The following is a 15618-nucleotide window of genomic DNA, read 5'->3' on the forward strand; positions in this document are numbered from 1 at the left end:
GATCAAGCAAAACTCCACGACATCCGCGGTTCCGGGTGCAACTATCGTATATTTCATATTTATAATACAAATCAAAGGTCGTCGACGGGACGTTTTAATGATGAGGAACGTAGCTCTGCGCGTTCTGCGGGCAGCCAGGTAACAGATTGGACGTGTCCTCCTCCGTGGAGCTGCAGAGCATCCCTACGAGGGTGTAGTCGACGAAGGGTGGCAGATCCAGCTCGCTAACGTCTCCGTAGGCATTGATACCTGGCTGCGCGACGTCCGCGTTCATCGTCATTTGAGGTAGCCGCGTGTCCAGCACCTCGCAGGTGTAATGGCAGCGATCGTTGCTGGGGTAGAAGAAGGGTTCCGGGCTACTCTGAGGCTGCATCGAGGCTTCCATGCCACTGGAGTCTGGGAACAGTCTCTCGGTGGAGTCTGGATTCGCCTCGTGGCCCCCGTAGTTATTCTGAAGTCTCTCGTCCAGCACCATGCGATTGGAGTTCTGATGCGACCGACTGGACAACTGGCTCTTGGAGTCCGAGTGGTCGAACATCTGACTGTAACCGTCGTAAGCGTACTGTTTGCTCTCTATGGGACTACGACTAGGGCGAGCTGCTGCGGCCATTCCGTTCTCCTTTTTCGGGTAGACGTTATAATTGCCAGCCTCCAGCAGGCCTGGCTGGCAGTTCTCCTTGGGGAAGCAGTTCACGTCCCTTCTGGAGGCCAGCAAGTCCTGCTCCTTCTGCGGATCGAAACCAGGGAAGCTGAGTCGTTCGTCGTGGTGGTTCTGCCCCCAGTAGCTCTCCTGATCGCTCTTCACCTGGCCATCCACGAAGCTCTTGTGGTTCTGCGTTCGTTGATAATCCTGGAAGTTCAGCGCGTTGTTCAAGGGATGGTTCTGGGCGGTGTCTTTGTCGGGGACGAACTGGTTCACGGGTCTCTTCGAGCAGAATCCATTTGTCTCCTTGGCCTCCTCGAAGCCGGGGAACTGCAGCCTGTCGTCCTGAGGCATGCTCAGGTGGCTGCTGCTGGAGTCTTCGCTGAGGAATTGGTTCCAGTAGGTCTGGTCTTGGTGCTGCTTTATTTCGTACTTGATGGTGCCGCTACCGAGATCGAGCAAGGTCGGCGGCGACCTGGCTGCGGGGTCCTGGGGGTTCATGGGGAAGTCTGGTCGCAGGGGTTGATCTAACTGGAAGATCTCTTCCGGTTGGAATAATTCACCAGCGAACGGTGGGAAGTCGGGGTAGGCGGCTTCCTGGGGAACTTGATTCGGTAGGTTGTAACCGAGGGTGTTCTCCTGAGCTGGCACGGTGTCCTGCAGCCAGTAAGGGGTGTCGTTCGAAGGTGTCTGTTGAGGGTACATCGCGGTCTGATGATGGTGGGACTGTTGGTAAGGTGGGACGTTGGTTTGTAGGACGCACATGCACTCGAACGGCGGACAGGAGCACGAATATCCTGGAACAATGAAAAATGCAGGAAATCAGATATACCGCTCATAGAAACAATTGGAAGCCACTGAACAGCATTAAATATAAGCTCGGCGATAAGTCTAGCAGAAAGTTCGTCATTTAACATCCGAGGATAAGTGAAAGCTCTTCCTATTTAACTATCGCGTATCATACAACTAGACGCAAGACCGTAATACCGATTAATTATCACCGAACCGTCCTCTTTCATCGGAATAAAAAAAAACAACGAGCAAATATATTTAACGGATGCAACATTTTTTACAAAAGGAACTGTCTTAATATCACCCCGAACACTTTTTCTTTTCATCAACGGTTTAATACTGCGCACGGAAACATTTTATTCAGGTCCATTCCATTTGAAAGTCCCGTGCCACGTAAACATCCGTCGATTAATTCAATTCAAATTCGAGCGCCAAACGTATATCGTTGCGCAGTAGGTGGCGACTCCGCGCGGACCAACTCAGTATCATCGGCGCAAAAACGGACGCGGCAAACGTTCGACGCTGTGCGACAAATTCGCGTTGAAAAGCAATTCCGCGCCGTGCAATTATTCGCGAGTTGTACGGGAAAGCGCCGCTGGTTGTCCGAGCTGTCGTGTGCCGCGGACGAGGGAAGTGTCTCGGCGTAGAAGAGCGACTAACCTTTGTCGGAAATCAGTGGCGGTGGTTGCGCGGTCCTTGGCGGTTGCTCGATCGCCTCCGAGCTCGGTCTCTTCGTTCCCCTTAGGGACATTAGCTGGAAAAATAGAAGAATCCGTCGGTTAGTTACGTGACAGTGGTGGAACTAGGATTAGCATCGTCCCAGAGGGTGAAGCTGCTCCCCGGAGGGCCTCCTACAGGATTTCCTGCACGGACACTACGCGCCTCCGTGAGTGTGCACGCACACTAATTCAACCCTGCATTCGATTCGCACGGATTCCGAGCGGTCGTATATATGTATTGCGAACGCGTAGAGCATTTGAATTCCCGCATATCTAAGCCCGGATATTTTTATTGTTCCCAACGGACCGAGGACTCTGTTCTTTTTTAAACTACGGAGAAATTAGATTCGACGGAAAGTTTTGGAAATATTCCATCCCGTAGCGGGGCGCGTATATAGATGTCGATAAATATGCGCATTCCACTGAACGTTTTATGTCGCGGGGATTTCAATAGTCTACCGATGGAGGCGGGAAGATATATTAAGACGCAGAGAAGAAAGACGCGGAACATTTTTATACTGTCGACTGCTCGAAATTTCGTATTTTTGGGTTCGAATATCTCACGCTATCTGAACAGAGTTGTGGTTGTTTTAAAGAATTAGGTAGAGGGCAAACCAACCGGTAATCGACCGCGTGCCAGTGAATGACCATTAGGCAAAGAAATGTCAATTATAAATTTAATCATTATTATATGTTTATAAATGCAGTGTAGTTGCACTTTTAATATCCTATATTTTTAGTTGCGCGTATTAAGCAAACATTAATAAGTACAATTCTTATTAAAAGTATGAGGTCATTTACTGGGCTTCTACGCGTTTTGCATTTTATAATTGTTTTTTTTTTTAATTACGATAAGAGTAAGTAATTATTTTTATAAATTTCAAGAAAAATCAATTTAAATGCAATTTCAACAGTTGCTTTGTTGTATACAAATATATTCAAGTATTAATCTCGAAGTTCCATAGATTCAACAATTCGGTCATTCACTGGTTGGTTTACCCTACCTTTCTTCTGGCTCGTCTTGAACGATGTTCTTACAATTGAGGACCTTGCAGCAAGAGAGGTGCAGCTCCATCTTTACCAGCTTCGAGTAAATTGAAAGAGAACTGTTTATAAAATTATTGCTTCGACTTATCATTGAAAGGGGAACGCTAATTGAAGAATATACATTTTCACACAATAAGTAGTAGCTATTGAATCGATAAGTTTTTATTTCTATTTCCGGCGAATTTTTCAAATCTGGAGCTTTCGTATTGCGCAAAACAGTAATGGTTGCAGATTCAAAATTTCCAACGAATCGCTCGTTTGTTATCGGATTTGCCTCGAACGTGCGCCAAACGATGTAGATTTTTTAAAAAGTATATTAAACGTTGTAACTCAAAAATGGTAGAAAATAGAGCTGCACCCCTCTTGCTGCAAGGTCCTCGATTGTAATTGGAATTTATTCGAAAGAATAGTAACTGTGCTTCCTTAATTCGTATACTTCATCTCTTGTTCACTTTTATTTGCCATATATTCGTAGCGGACATTAACAATATTTGTACAGGGTGTCTCGTGATAAGCCCTGCATAAAATACATCCGTTCCTCCTTCGCCACGAAGATTTCTCCCCCTCTGTATTTCCGATTTCTCGCCCTTCGATCACAATAGAACAAAGACAGGACATTCCACTTATCTCCAGACACCTTATAGAAATAAATAAATGAATTGCACTGGCGAAATCGAAGTTCCCTTGTTGGGGTTTCACGCCCATTAGAGCTGAGAGTCGACGAATGTTCGTAGTAGGCAACAAGATTGCTTATAGTACACGCGTACAGTCGTCAGAGGGATAATACAGCGAGAAGGTAGAAAGATATCACGCGTGTCGATCGCGGGAACGTACTTTCGAGCCCAATGCGGCCTCGCTGGCCAGAAGGACCGCCAAACCGCGCACCCTTCTGCCAGCACCCACGCTCCTCCTCGCTTCGGACGTTGATTTCGCTTCCGGCCGCGGATGGTCGTGCTGTCCTTTGGCTTGGAAGAATATCGCGTGCTCGGTGTGTCGCCAGAAATGCGTCACAGGGTAACCGCAATGGCCGCGGCACGAAAGTATCTCCAGCCGACCTGTGCATTGCCTGTTGGGGCACGGCTTCCCCTGTTGCTTCTTCCTTGCCTGGAAACCAGGTGAATCGTTTAGCTCGCTTGTCGGTAGAAAATTGGCAGCCGCCTTCGGAAGTTTTCGCGAATTCAATAGGCTCTCGCGTGCTCGAAACCGCATTTTACGTCTGCTGGTCAAGTAAAGGGGAGAGTATTCTTCCTGGCTAGGAATCGATGGGGGGTTTTATCTGTATGATCGTAAAAGTACTCTTGTACAATTTCATCTCGAATAATACGCGTGGGAGTGAGTGATACTCGAAGGGGAGCGAGCTTGCTGTCGTGTGCTCACCTTATCACAGATCGCTGGTCGAAGGTGAACCCTTCCACCCCCAGGTAGTATACATTCTTGCGAACAGACTAGAACACCGAGGCAGGACTTCTTGAGAATGCTCACGTTGTGATTGTTCGTGTTCCTCATCGCCCAACCGGAGGCATGCCTCCTTGCCTCTTCGCAGTCTGGTCCGTAGACTCTTCTTACGTGGCCATCCGCCCATTCGCACCAGGGATCGTACTCCACTACCTGAAAACCACCGAGCTTTTATTACCCATTCCGACCTTCCCGAGTATCGGCTAATGATTAGGTAGGGTAGAGCGTAGCTTAGGGTGGCTCTTATTTTCGACGTTTGAATTTTCTTCGCAGCACCCCCCAGAATAGTTGCAAATAATAAATAAAAAATCTGTGTAAAGTTTCAGCCCGATCGGATGAGGGGAAAAGGTGCCCCTGAGCCCTTGAACATTTCAATTATTATTCAACAGCTCCCAAAGTCGATTTTATATAATATCCTCCAAATTATTGATTACATAAAAAAATATGTCAAACGAAAGTTGTAGATCCAGGTAAGAAGCATCGTTTGTGTTGTATTACTTTTTTTCGTGCGACAAACGTCTTTCGAAAAAAGTCCGAAAAACTAAAAAAAATATTTTTAATTATTTGCAACTAGTTCTGGGGGGTGCCGCGAAGAAAGTCTTGAGAAAAGAAAATCACCAAGAATAAATAAGAGCCACCCTACTGTAGCCGTAGTAATTGTACTGAAATTTCCGGTCTTCTTATTGGAATAGTGTTTAAATATCGAAACGTGGGTCATTCTTCTAGTAACAACCAAGTGTTTTAATCGTGTGGCACCTGCCACCGAGAGACACCGAATGGTTTTCCGTGTTCATCGCAATATTATACCTGGCCGCGCGTTTCTTTGAAATTGAGGAAAACGGGGAGCCGCGGGATTTGGTAATTTCCCGGGCCCTGGACATTCCCGTGACCGCCCGGCGGGAATTACCGCGCCGAACAATACGATCCAGAGACTCATTTAATTGCATTCGAGAGGGAGAGAGAGAGAGAGAGAGAGAGAGAGAGAGAGGGGGGGATAGTGGTGGCAATTACCCTTGGGACGTTCGAGTCGTTGATGTCCCATTCTTGATGAGGGTGTTGCTGTTGCTGGTTGCCTGCAACCGTCGCTGACATCGTCGGCGACCCAACGCGGCTCCTTAAACAGAAAACGACATTCGTGCAATGAGTTACGAATGAATTCTCGGCAACAGGGAGGATTCTGCAGGATCGGGGGAGGAAAGTCGACCTTGGGGTCCTGGAACCCGAATCACGTTGCATCGAGGACCAATTTAGGGTTACGCAATCGCTGGCGTACCGAGGGGACGGCAGCTTCGAGATAAAATCCCGATTTATGGTGCGTACCTGGTCGTACCTCGCGCCATACTTATGGGAGCCCGTGGGTGGCCTGACAACGGCCACCTTCGCCAGCTTTTCTCAATCCTTATATTCGTCGCGAGCGATTCCCAATCGTGTAAGGAAAGATCGATAAGCGGAGTACAGGGCTGCTTAATTTTCTCGCCCTTCCTTCGGCAACGATTGCTCGAATTTTCTCGACTCTAACAGTTACCAAACTCCATCCATTCGGATGCTAATAACCGTCCACGGGATCGGTTCACTGCGCCCCCGCGATGGACTTTACGTACTTGTCGTTGTAGAGCAATACGAATGGCTACGAGCTCTAACATTCGACTCAGAAGCACCGACACAAATCAGCGCGCTTAATCGACGTCCTCGGTTCCTTTATTCTTCGGCGTGGCGATGCATCGGCGAGTTAATAAGCGCGGAACGAGCCGGACTAACGTCCAGCGTAGTCGTTGGTCCGGGAACCCCGCTGTTAACGATTCTGCATAAATTCTCGCGCGAGTGTCTGCTCGTGCCAGATCACGCAGCAGCTTCTGCCTTTCTCCCGGTGACATTAAAGCCCGCGGTTACGATCTGCGGCGGCGTTAAGACGCGCGAAGACCGCCGACGAATCGAGTTCCCCATTTTTCCCGTGCTCCCCTTTACCGGCGAGTGATCGCCCGCCGCGTGTCGTTCATTCTCCGCGAAAGTGACGCGATGCGAGCAAAAATCGCCGAATAAATTATCACTGAAATCTTCAGGCCGGAGATTCTTTAAACGCGTCGCTCTTATCGCGATCAGAGAGATTGCTGGATGTCCGCGCGAGCCGTTCGACGGGGCAGCGACAGCATCGCTGTTCCTTCCTTCAAGATGAAATTATCCTCAACCTTCCTTCGAGTTGCGCAGGTAGTGCTCATCGGATTCGATCGGCTTATCGCGCGACATCTTCGGGCAGGTTGAGGAACATTCGGGCGTGAATTATCGCGTGTTTTGAGCAACAGTCCGGGCTTGAATTTAATGGGAAATAGGCGTCGGCTGTACGAGCGCGATATAAATGTCGCCAGCCAGGTGTCATTGACCATGAAGACGCCGTAGAAGACGTTCGACTCGCCTACGTCTCTTCGAGCCAACCTGCTATCTACAGTTACAAACGGAACCGTGAATGAACATTGTAGAATGCTTTTAGAGACGCAGCTACGTAGCGATCGTGGAGCCTAAAGTCGCGTTGGTTAGATATGATTAAATTTCCTCTGCATCCTCAATCACTACGGGGTCTGGAGAGAAAATTGTCCAGTGTCCTCCGCGGAGCTTGAACAGGTTACGGGTTACCTGCGCGCAAATATAGTTTCCGTGGGTTTTATCGAGTCCAGCATAGACGTTTACGATCTTAGGACACCTACTCGAGGCTGAGCTTCGTCTATCGGAGTTCTCTGCTTCGACGTTCCGCCTTCACCGTGTCCTGCAGGCTCGTGCAATAGATGCACTTTCAACTGTATTTTCGATGGTCCAAGAACGGCGACTGACACTGAAGTAAAGTATTCTCTGCTATTGGGCCACGCGAGTCTCCATACTCATATCTAGTGTTCCTTCTCGAGAAAGAATTCTCGAGAACTTCTCGAAAATTTTTATAATTGCTATTTCTTATTTCTCGAGAAATACTATAATTTCTCGAGGAACTTAAGTCTAGGAGAAATATTATAAATCTCATTTATTTTCGTAAATGAATGTATTACTAGTTAATCGCGAACGTATAAACACATCTACAATTTATAATACAATTTATAAACCTGTATGAATTGCAATAGAAAATCACAGTACAGAAGATTCGATATTATTAACTGCTGGAGGTGCTCTTAAATTCTTATTTAAAAAATTAGAAAAATTGTGTAGTGAATTGAGTACCTAATGAGTTTCTTGTGGCTATTAAGAAAGAAATATAGATGAGAGGAGATAAGACTATTGTACCCCGTATAAAATTTTTGCATGATCCAGAATTTCTTCCAAAAGGGTCAAAAGACGCATTTTTCATTTAACAGCCAAGATAGATACATACAAAACGTCAAAATATAACAGTAGCAGATTTTGCCACAGAAAAGAAATAGATTCGCTGACGCTACATTAGACGCATTGTGCTATTTAAAAATAAATTTTAAAACCAATAAGTAATGTTGCGCTTTGTACAAATTTTTTATTAAATAAATAAATTTACCAATTATATTTAATATCTATTTTTTCATTTACACAAGTTTTGTATAAATTAGACAGGAATATAATCGTTTAGTTAAGGTTTTCTTGTGTTTTTGATAAATATTATCAACATTATTCCAAGAATATAATTTTTGCAATATCTTTTTCAATTTCTCGAGAATACTCGAGAATTCTCAAGAAATATCATCTCATTTCTGATTTCTCGAGAATCAAAAAATATGGAGATATCAGGAACACTACTCATACCAGAGCTGGTAGTTTCAAGGTGTCTCTGTAGCTGTTACTATTCCAGCAGCAGAATTCTGATACTTTGCAATGGAAAGGAGTTTGTAGAAATCATCAGTTCCCCTCTCATCGTGCTAGTCGATTGACAACAAGCATGTCTCACATCCCCCTCGCAAGGGATCGAGACCTCCAGTTTCTCGTACCTTGAGATTAAAAGCAAAGGATAAAGCTATACCTTCAACCACGTTGCTCTCAGCAACTGCTTCATCCAACAGTAGCAACAAAGTCGCTCTTGTTCCCATTTCTTCGCCAAGCAAACTCCCCTCCGATAAAAACTGCCTACGTGCCCCAATCGCCACCCTGTGCCAACTCTATTACAAAGTACCCCGAAGGGACCGGCGTCGAAGCGTGAAACCTCAGCGATTGATCACGAAGTGAGATCGCGGTTTCCTCGGCGGAAAGAATCGGCCACTTCTGGTCGGGCCGGGCGTTCGTTGGCGATAATTCCACGGGCCCGCGCGTCCTGCTCGATCCGTTATGTCGGCCGGGGGAAAAGGGAATGAAAAGGCTGGCCCTCGGCACGCAAAGCGTTTACTTGTATGTACGTTACGTCGACACCTCGAGTGAGGAACGCGCGGTGGTGGAGGCCGCGAAGGGAAAAAGGGTCGAGCGGACCCGGTAGGGGGAGGTTGGAGCCGGAGGCCTAGGTGAATGATTGCCCGGATCGGTGATAAAGTCATCGCTTTTAGCACCGGCGTAAGATGATACATCGGCGGACGATGCTGCGAGGAGATTGTCCCGCGCCGCGGTTCGAGGAGACGCCAGGCGTGCACACACGCGTGAATCCTCTCGGCCCGTGGCACTTGGGAAGGGAAGAAAAAACGGGAGAGCGACTATATCCTCGTTCCGGTCGGCATGGGTGCCTTCAGAATTTCAGATATTAAGGCTGATACGGCGGCCCCCACTAAAATATCACGGCGAAGCCGCCGCGAGGAGGCAAGGATTCCTCTCGTTCCCTCCCTAGACGCGCGGGGTGCGCACGGATCGTCCCCCGAGATTGCCTCTAAACGAGTTAATTCTCGCGGCTAGCCTTCGATTCGAGTTTCCACGCGCGACGACCGCGACGACCGACCGCCACGCTCACGAACCAGCCTTTCTCTCGGGCCCTTCGGTGTCTCCAGGTGATTTTCGGTTTCTCTACTTGCTTAAAGCGGAGTAGCTCGGTGCGAAGGAGTGCTTCGTATACGCTGGTTGGAGCAGTTCTTATTTCTACGCGTCGGTAGGTACTCATGTAAAATGGATCGGACTTCAGATTGCTTTCCCTCGTTTCTTTCCATTCGATGGGTTGCCCGCGGACTGGCTACTCGGCTGGTTAGATTCGCCGAGAAATCTGAACGCCAGTGTGTAAAAGCCGTCGATTCCTGGTCATTTTTCGTGATTGCAATCAGGAAAGCATCGAGTGGGTGGAGTGCGGAATGCTTTCTCCGATTCTTACGTCCGCGAGAAGCATTCCGTTATTCCTCGCTAACGGGAACGCTTTTCTGGGCGTAGGTACTCCGGTACCGTGCTTGAAATCCATATTTTCATTAATTTCGCGTCGTTGAAACTTGTACGAAATTTCACTTGAATTGATAAAGTAGAATCATCGGAGAGCAGAATTAAGCAGCGTTGAGTTCTATGAACCTTTTACGAGCTCCGCAAGGGAATTCGAAGTGGCTAAGGTGGTAAACTAGTTGATCGGCGAAGAAAGATTAATTATGCAGCAGTGACTAATTTCTCGCGGCTATCTACACAAGCCCACGTGTTTCTCTAAATTCAGAACGCTTAAACGGCGCTCACGCTTTCCCTCCTACTCTCTTCGATCACCTTCACCCTGTCCTCCCGTTTTTCTCCTCTTATTTCATCTGCTGCCTCTCGATTCACTCTTGGAGCGAGCGCGGGGAATCGGCGAAAAACCTGATTTGCAAAAATCCAGCTGGACCGGTTTTGTTTTGCTCTATCGCGTTTCATTGAGGCCCATCGTGTTTTATCGAACTTCCCCCGTTTCTCTCCCCCTTTATTTCGACAGCTATCCCATTCTTCGCGACTTCTCGCGCACCCAAAGCCCTCGTTGGAAACGCCGCGCGATTCGTGCTCCATCGGCCGGAAGATGGATCGCTGTAACGCAACTTTTCGATTCGTCACTGGAACCGTGCGCCACTCCGTTCCAGTATCCCCGAGGGACGTGTAAGTTAGTCTCGTGTAATTAAGAATTCCACAGGTGAAAATTGATCCTCTAGTAGCTAACTTGTACCGATCTCTCCATTGCAATCCAAGACCCAGTGCCTTCGGCGTAAACTGTAGTAATGTAGTAAAAGGAAACCCCCGTTAATTCGAAAATCGCGAGAACACACCCCCTCTCCCCTTCTCCGATACCCCGGTAAATTGTCAGCTTCCATTCGGTGTCGAAACGGTACAAAAGGATCGTGGCAGAGTCGAGAGGAGAGGAGAGCAGAGAGCAGGCTCAAAGAGTTCCTCACCGCGGCGGATAGGGTGAGAGAACGTTCTCGAGATTCGAGATAAAGGGAGATCGTTTTACCCGCGGACATTCGTTTAATCTGTCTTCGAGGTGTTGGGCCGTGATCAATGGCGAGGCACGGGCACATCCGTAATCGGGTTTTCACGAATAGACGACGACGACGGCGATCTTTTCGAGTCGGCTCGATTATCCTTTTCGGATGAACAGAGCCAGATACGGGGGTTGAACGATCGGCGCCTCCATTTGTTCTTAGCCACGGTTCCAAGCTATTATTCTTCTTGAAGGCAATGAGAATCGATAAAGCGATGCTCCTCCGTCGAATAGTCTCGATAACTGCCAGTGGAGTGTTCCTAATGTTGTATCGCAAAGTTGCAGCAGTCGATTGTGAACTACTAATTCTTTGGAGCAAAATACCCTTCTCCTCGATTTGTAATATACAAGCCCGTTGAATCTGCAGCAAGTAATCGCTGTTGCATTTATTTTCACGCTGCATCAAATCTCTGGTACCCTGAGGTCTTTCTATTGCTTCTAAATAGATTTCTGTGTAATAAAATTCTATGTGCTATAATGCGCAAGGAATCGCAGTATTAAGGTTGACGACAGATTAATGGTGCAATTATTCTCAGTGGTGGGAAATTTGCTATTCAGTCGATGCATCCTCTGGTCTGATTAAACAGCAGGCGTTACTACTGACGGTGTCGTTCTTCTCGGACGAAGAAGTCGCATTCAACTTAGCAGCGTCTTTATGAAATGTACGATACAATTGGTCGTAAAACTTCGTGAGTGACGGTCGTTAGATTTGCAAAGTTCAGGAGCCGTTTGCAGCGGCTCGAGGTGCGCCTGTGTACGCGCAAGAGAGCTCTAGAATACCCATCGACCAATCGGGCCTCGTGATAACGCCCACACACCAATTAGAAACTCGCAGAACGCCCACTGATTAGATACCAGGGAAATCTCGCTGTTCCAGGAAGAGAAATCGATGCTGAAATGGTTGCCACCTGCTCTGGACTTTTTGAATTTTCATAAAAGCCACGGCGACTCTGTTGGCGCCAGGAAACGAACGCCTTCTATTCCTATCGCGAAATTCGCTCTCGGAGCACGGGAGATTGAATGCTCAAAAATTCTGCAACGACGAAGTTGGTTATACAATCTCGTTTACCAATGTGCTCTACATGTTTCGAAGCTGTTCGAAGCTGCTGATTTCAAGCCAAAACTCGCAACTGAATCTCAAACGCTCGAAAGTCGACGACGGAAGTTCACGCTCTGTCAAACCCGCAGAGCAACCTAACAAACATCCTGAAATCGTCGTCAGGATCTATGCAAATCCTTCGGACCACTATCGAGCACCAGCCCACGAAAAAATCAAGCCGCGTTGGATACTTACAGGACCACCATAGTCGTAGCTGCTTCCTAGACGACGTTGCACCAGGCACCAACAAGGCCGCTGTCCCTCGAGAAGAAAGTCCGGGACTCGATCACAGTCCTCCAGGTGACGAAGAGGGCTCGTCCGGTTCGCCGACACTTCACTGACTATGTAGTAACCAGAGATTCTGTAACGACGAACCGACCGAAACTAACTTCGCCCCCTCATCGTCGAGATCTCTCGGGCACTTCGCGGCTGGGGAAATCCACTGATATCCCTGTGTAGCTGCACCTTGACGGCCCGACGTGACGACGTTACGTCCCGATGGAGTCGTGCACGACTGTCGTCGGACGTGGGAGTGTTTTAATTTCTTTCAATTTCTTTTGGACGCGTGATGTGCTACGTGTCGATGCGTGCGACACGGAGTCGCTGCGTGAACTGAGGCGCCTCCACTCTGACTCTTGCTGGAACCACCACGTTGCCGCTTGGATGTTGTGCTCGCCGTGGTTAGTCCTGGCCGGCGTCAGGGAACGCCTAGAGGAGTGGCCATTCCCGACCAATCGGCTGTTGCTTCTCTCCTCGAAGAGGGTGCCAAATTGCCGGCAGCAACCCCTCTGGACCTGCTCGAGGATCGATCACCAGGCTTCCACCACTCCTCCGCAACGGGGGGTTTATTGCTCGTGCTCCGGAATTGCAGTTTTATTGGCCCTCGATTTCCGACTATCGGCGTGCGTTGATGTTACGTGCACTGAGAATCTGTCCAGATCTCTGGGATCGACGGTGCAACCGATTGCAGATCGTTAGGCAAGTGCTTCGTTCGTTGCCATTATCATCCTCGTTGAGTACTTCTAGTACTCTGCCTTGGAGCGCGTGGACCTAGCCGTTTGGATTCCAAAATCCTTGGATCTACGTAGGGAACATCGCACTAAAGCTCTCTGCAACGAAGCGGTATCAGAAACGACTGCATATCTTTAGAGAACTCTGACGACACCTTGCCTGAACGCAACGATATATTCTCCTTCGCGAGCAGAGGGAAACAGGCAAATAGTTTCCAGCCGAGGAAGACGTATGGATTATCAGTCCAAGGGAGACGAGACCCCGCAATCCGCAACGATTACACAGCTCTGAACTCTCGCAATCAGCTGGTTCCGTACTGTTCCCGAGGGGGTGTTCCTTGTAGGATCCTCCTACTTCCTACCTTCTCCATCCCTTTACAGCCGATCCCAGGTACCCGCATCCAAGACAACGGCCCGTTACGCTTCGATCGAACCCGAACCCACCGCGCAAACATATCTGTCGAGGTGGGCTTCGTCCTACTGAATCGAGCAGTTCCCTGTGATTCCCACCTAAGTGGAGGAAAGCTGGAACAGAACAGACAGACAACTCTGACAACTTCGCTTAACAATTATTCATGGACCGTCCCGTGACTCGAGCAACTGGAAGCTGGGCACATCTCTGAGTTGAGCCGCAGGCTGAGATAAGCGAAGTCGTTACGGAGGGCGTGGGAAACGAAGAAATAGGTACATCGAGGGGTTATTGCCAGCCACTGTGGTGCGGGGATCTTTACCAAGCGAAACCCAAATCAAGTTGCACTTCTTACAAACTGCACCAATCCCTTGGTAATTTATTTTGCTGCAAGTGGAGCATGGAGAGCTGAATTCTAAACTAGCGAAGTAGATGGCATTCATGCTTCATATCGCTAGACTAACCGCTCGGTTTCATCGGTTACGGATCCGTTGATACGATCTAGAAAGGCTAGTTTCCCAATTCGAAACGCAGTGTCGTCGCGACGCGTTTCCGTAGCTCGACCGCACGTGCGATTTCGTGGTGGCACGTGTTTCGTTCCTGATAACTCTACCGTCACATCCTACCACGTGTTCACAGGTGTGCCCAGCACAGCCCTTAATTAGAGACCTTCTCCTCGCGCTGGTAGCCTCTCTGCGCGAGGAATCAATAAACTCGAACTAGAAAATCGCCGCCGAAAAGGGAATACTCGTCAAAGAGCAGACAGCCTGGAGTACCGGCTGATGTCTCTCTCACCCCTTCCCTCCCGGCGAAGTTCTTTAAACACCGCTGCTATGAAGGGACCGATGGCGTCAAGGGGTTGAACGGCCGGGGGGTCGAACCTGGAAATGGGCAATGAGAGTCCCCTGCATCCAGTGCGACGAAGAAATCGGATACAGTGGAAATTACCACGATATAATAAATATTCCGCTGTTTTGACTTGTCTGTGCCTCGCCATCGCTCTTGTAAATTCACTGCGTCCTTCTCCTACATATCTTCCTATTATTATAACCTCATTCCGTCTAATATACGTTCTCTGTCATCGTTTGTCAACTTAAGCTGAGTGCTCGTTCTTTCATCTTCTCACGGTTCCCTATGGAAATGGCTTTCTCTTATTCTTATCTTGTTCCAAGTTATTTTATTTTATTGTATTTAATGTTAGTCTATTTGTTTTCTTTCCTTTTCTTTTATCTCCCAACAACTTTTTAAGTTAAGTTGTAGAGCAGCAGTTAATGCTGAACCTCGCCTACTCGCCATTGTAATTTTAATTGTAACGGTGCAATAAAGTCATTTAATAATAATAATAATAGTATTTCGAACTAACAGGCCCATCGAGCAATCCAAGCTTTCGACGGGTCCTTCCACCCTAATCGTGACGCACGATAATGGCCGTCGCCTGGAAAACAGCGAGAAGAAAAACAAAAAGCAAGGGGTCGACGTAGGGAAGCGCAAAAAGGGAGACGAAAGGAGAGCGAGAGAGATAGAAGGAGGCTGGAGGAGGATAGGGCGGCGAAGGGGGTTGGAGAAGGCAGAGTTCGGGTCTGTTTAAACACAGAGGGTGTGCAATCAGGAGTGTTTGCTGGGCCACGAGCGAGCGAGCGAGCGAGCTAGCGAGCAAACGGATCAAAGGATAAACGCGGATGGGGTGGGTGGCCGGCTGATAGCGCGCTGATTTGATTGTTGGCCGCGGCTATTGTCCCCGAAACTGGCCTATTGTACTTGTCCCCGTGTCGGTGCAGGCTCGGTACTTGCACACAGGTACGATGCCGCGGCTGGAAGTACGGTTCTGTCTGTGACACTATCTCTTTGCCGGTCGCCATCCCGTTGCCGAGCGGGCGGGGCCCGATACCGTGGAAAGCGCGCGGAAAACGACAATTATTGCGGAAATATCGCGAAAAAATTGCGCCTGCCCGCGCTATGCAGCCTGCACACCCTCATCTCGCCGCTGTTTTCTCCACCGTTTTTTCCCTCTATTTTCGTCACCGCTCCGCTGTTGTCCCACCAGGGCAGTCGCGATAGCCCCCGGGTATTTTTATTGTCGCTCGGTGAACGAGTTTCGTCGCCA

General features: G+C 48.5%; 1 protein-coding gene across 1 annotated transcript; it reads right to left on the reverse strand.

The window, feature by feature from the left end:
* Nucleotides 1-94: 94 nt before the first annotated feature.
* Nucleotides 95-12301, reverse strand: LOC143370359 (uncharacterized). The gene is made up of 6 exons (XM_076815376.1): nucleotides 12291-12301; nucleotides 5668-5770; nucleotides 4579-4809; nucleotides 4036-4305; nucleotides 2096-2189; nucleotides 95-1440 (listed from the first exon to the last, which is right to left on the reverse strand). The coding sequence occupies exons 1-6, from the start codon at nucleotides 12299-12301 to the stop codon at nucleotides 95-97; spliced, it is 2055 nt and encodes a 684-aa protein (XP_076671491.1).
* Nucleotides 12302-15618: the final 3317 nt, after the last annotated feature.

Source organism: Andrena cerasifolii, chromosome 6 (genome assembly GCF_050908995.1).
Source record: "Andrena cerasifolii isolate SP2316 chromosome 6, iyAndCera1_principal, whole genome shotgun sequence".
NCBI lineage: Eukaryota > Metazoa > Arthropoda > Insecta > Hymenoptera > Andrenidae > Andrena > Andrena cerasifolii.

Coding starts and splice junctions, on each gene's coding strand:
- LOC143370359 (XM_076815376.1), bottom strand. Junction 4,810..5,667: donor ACGACTCGAACGTCCCAAGG/GTAATTGCCACC, acceptor GGTGGTTTTCAG/GTAGTGGAGTACGATCCCTG. Junction 1,441..2,095: donor GCCACTGATTTCCGACAAAG/GTTAGTCGCTCT, acceptor TCATTGTTCCAG/GATATTCGTGCTCCTGTCCG.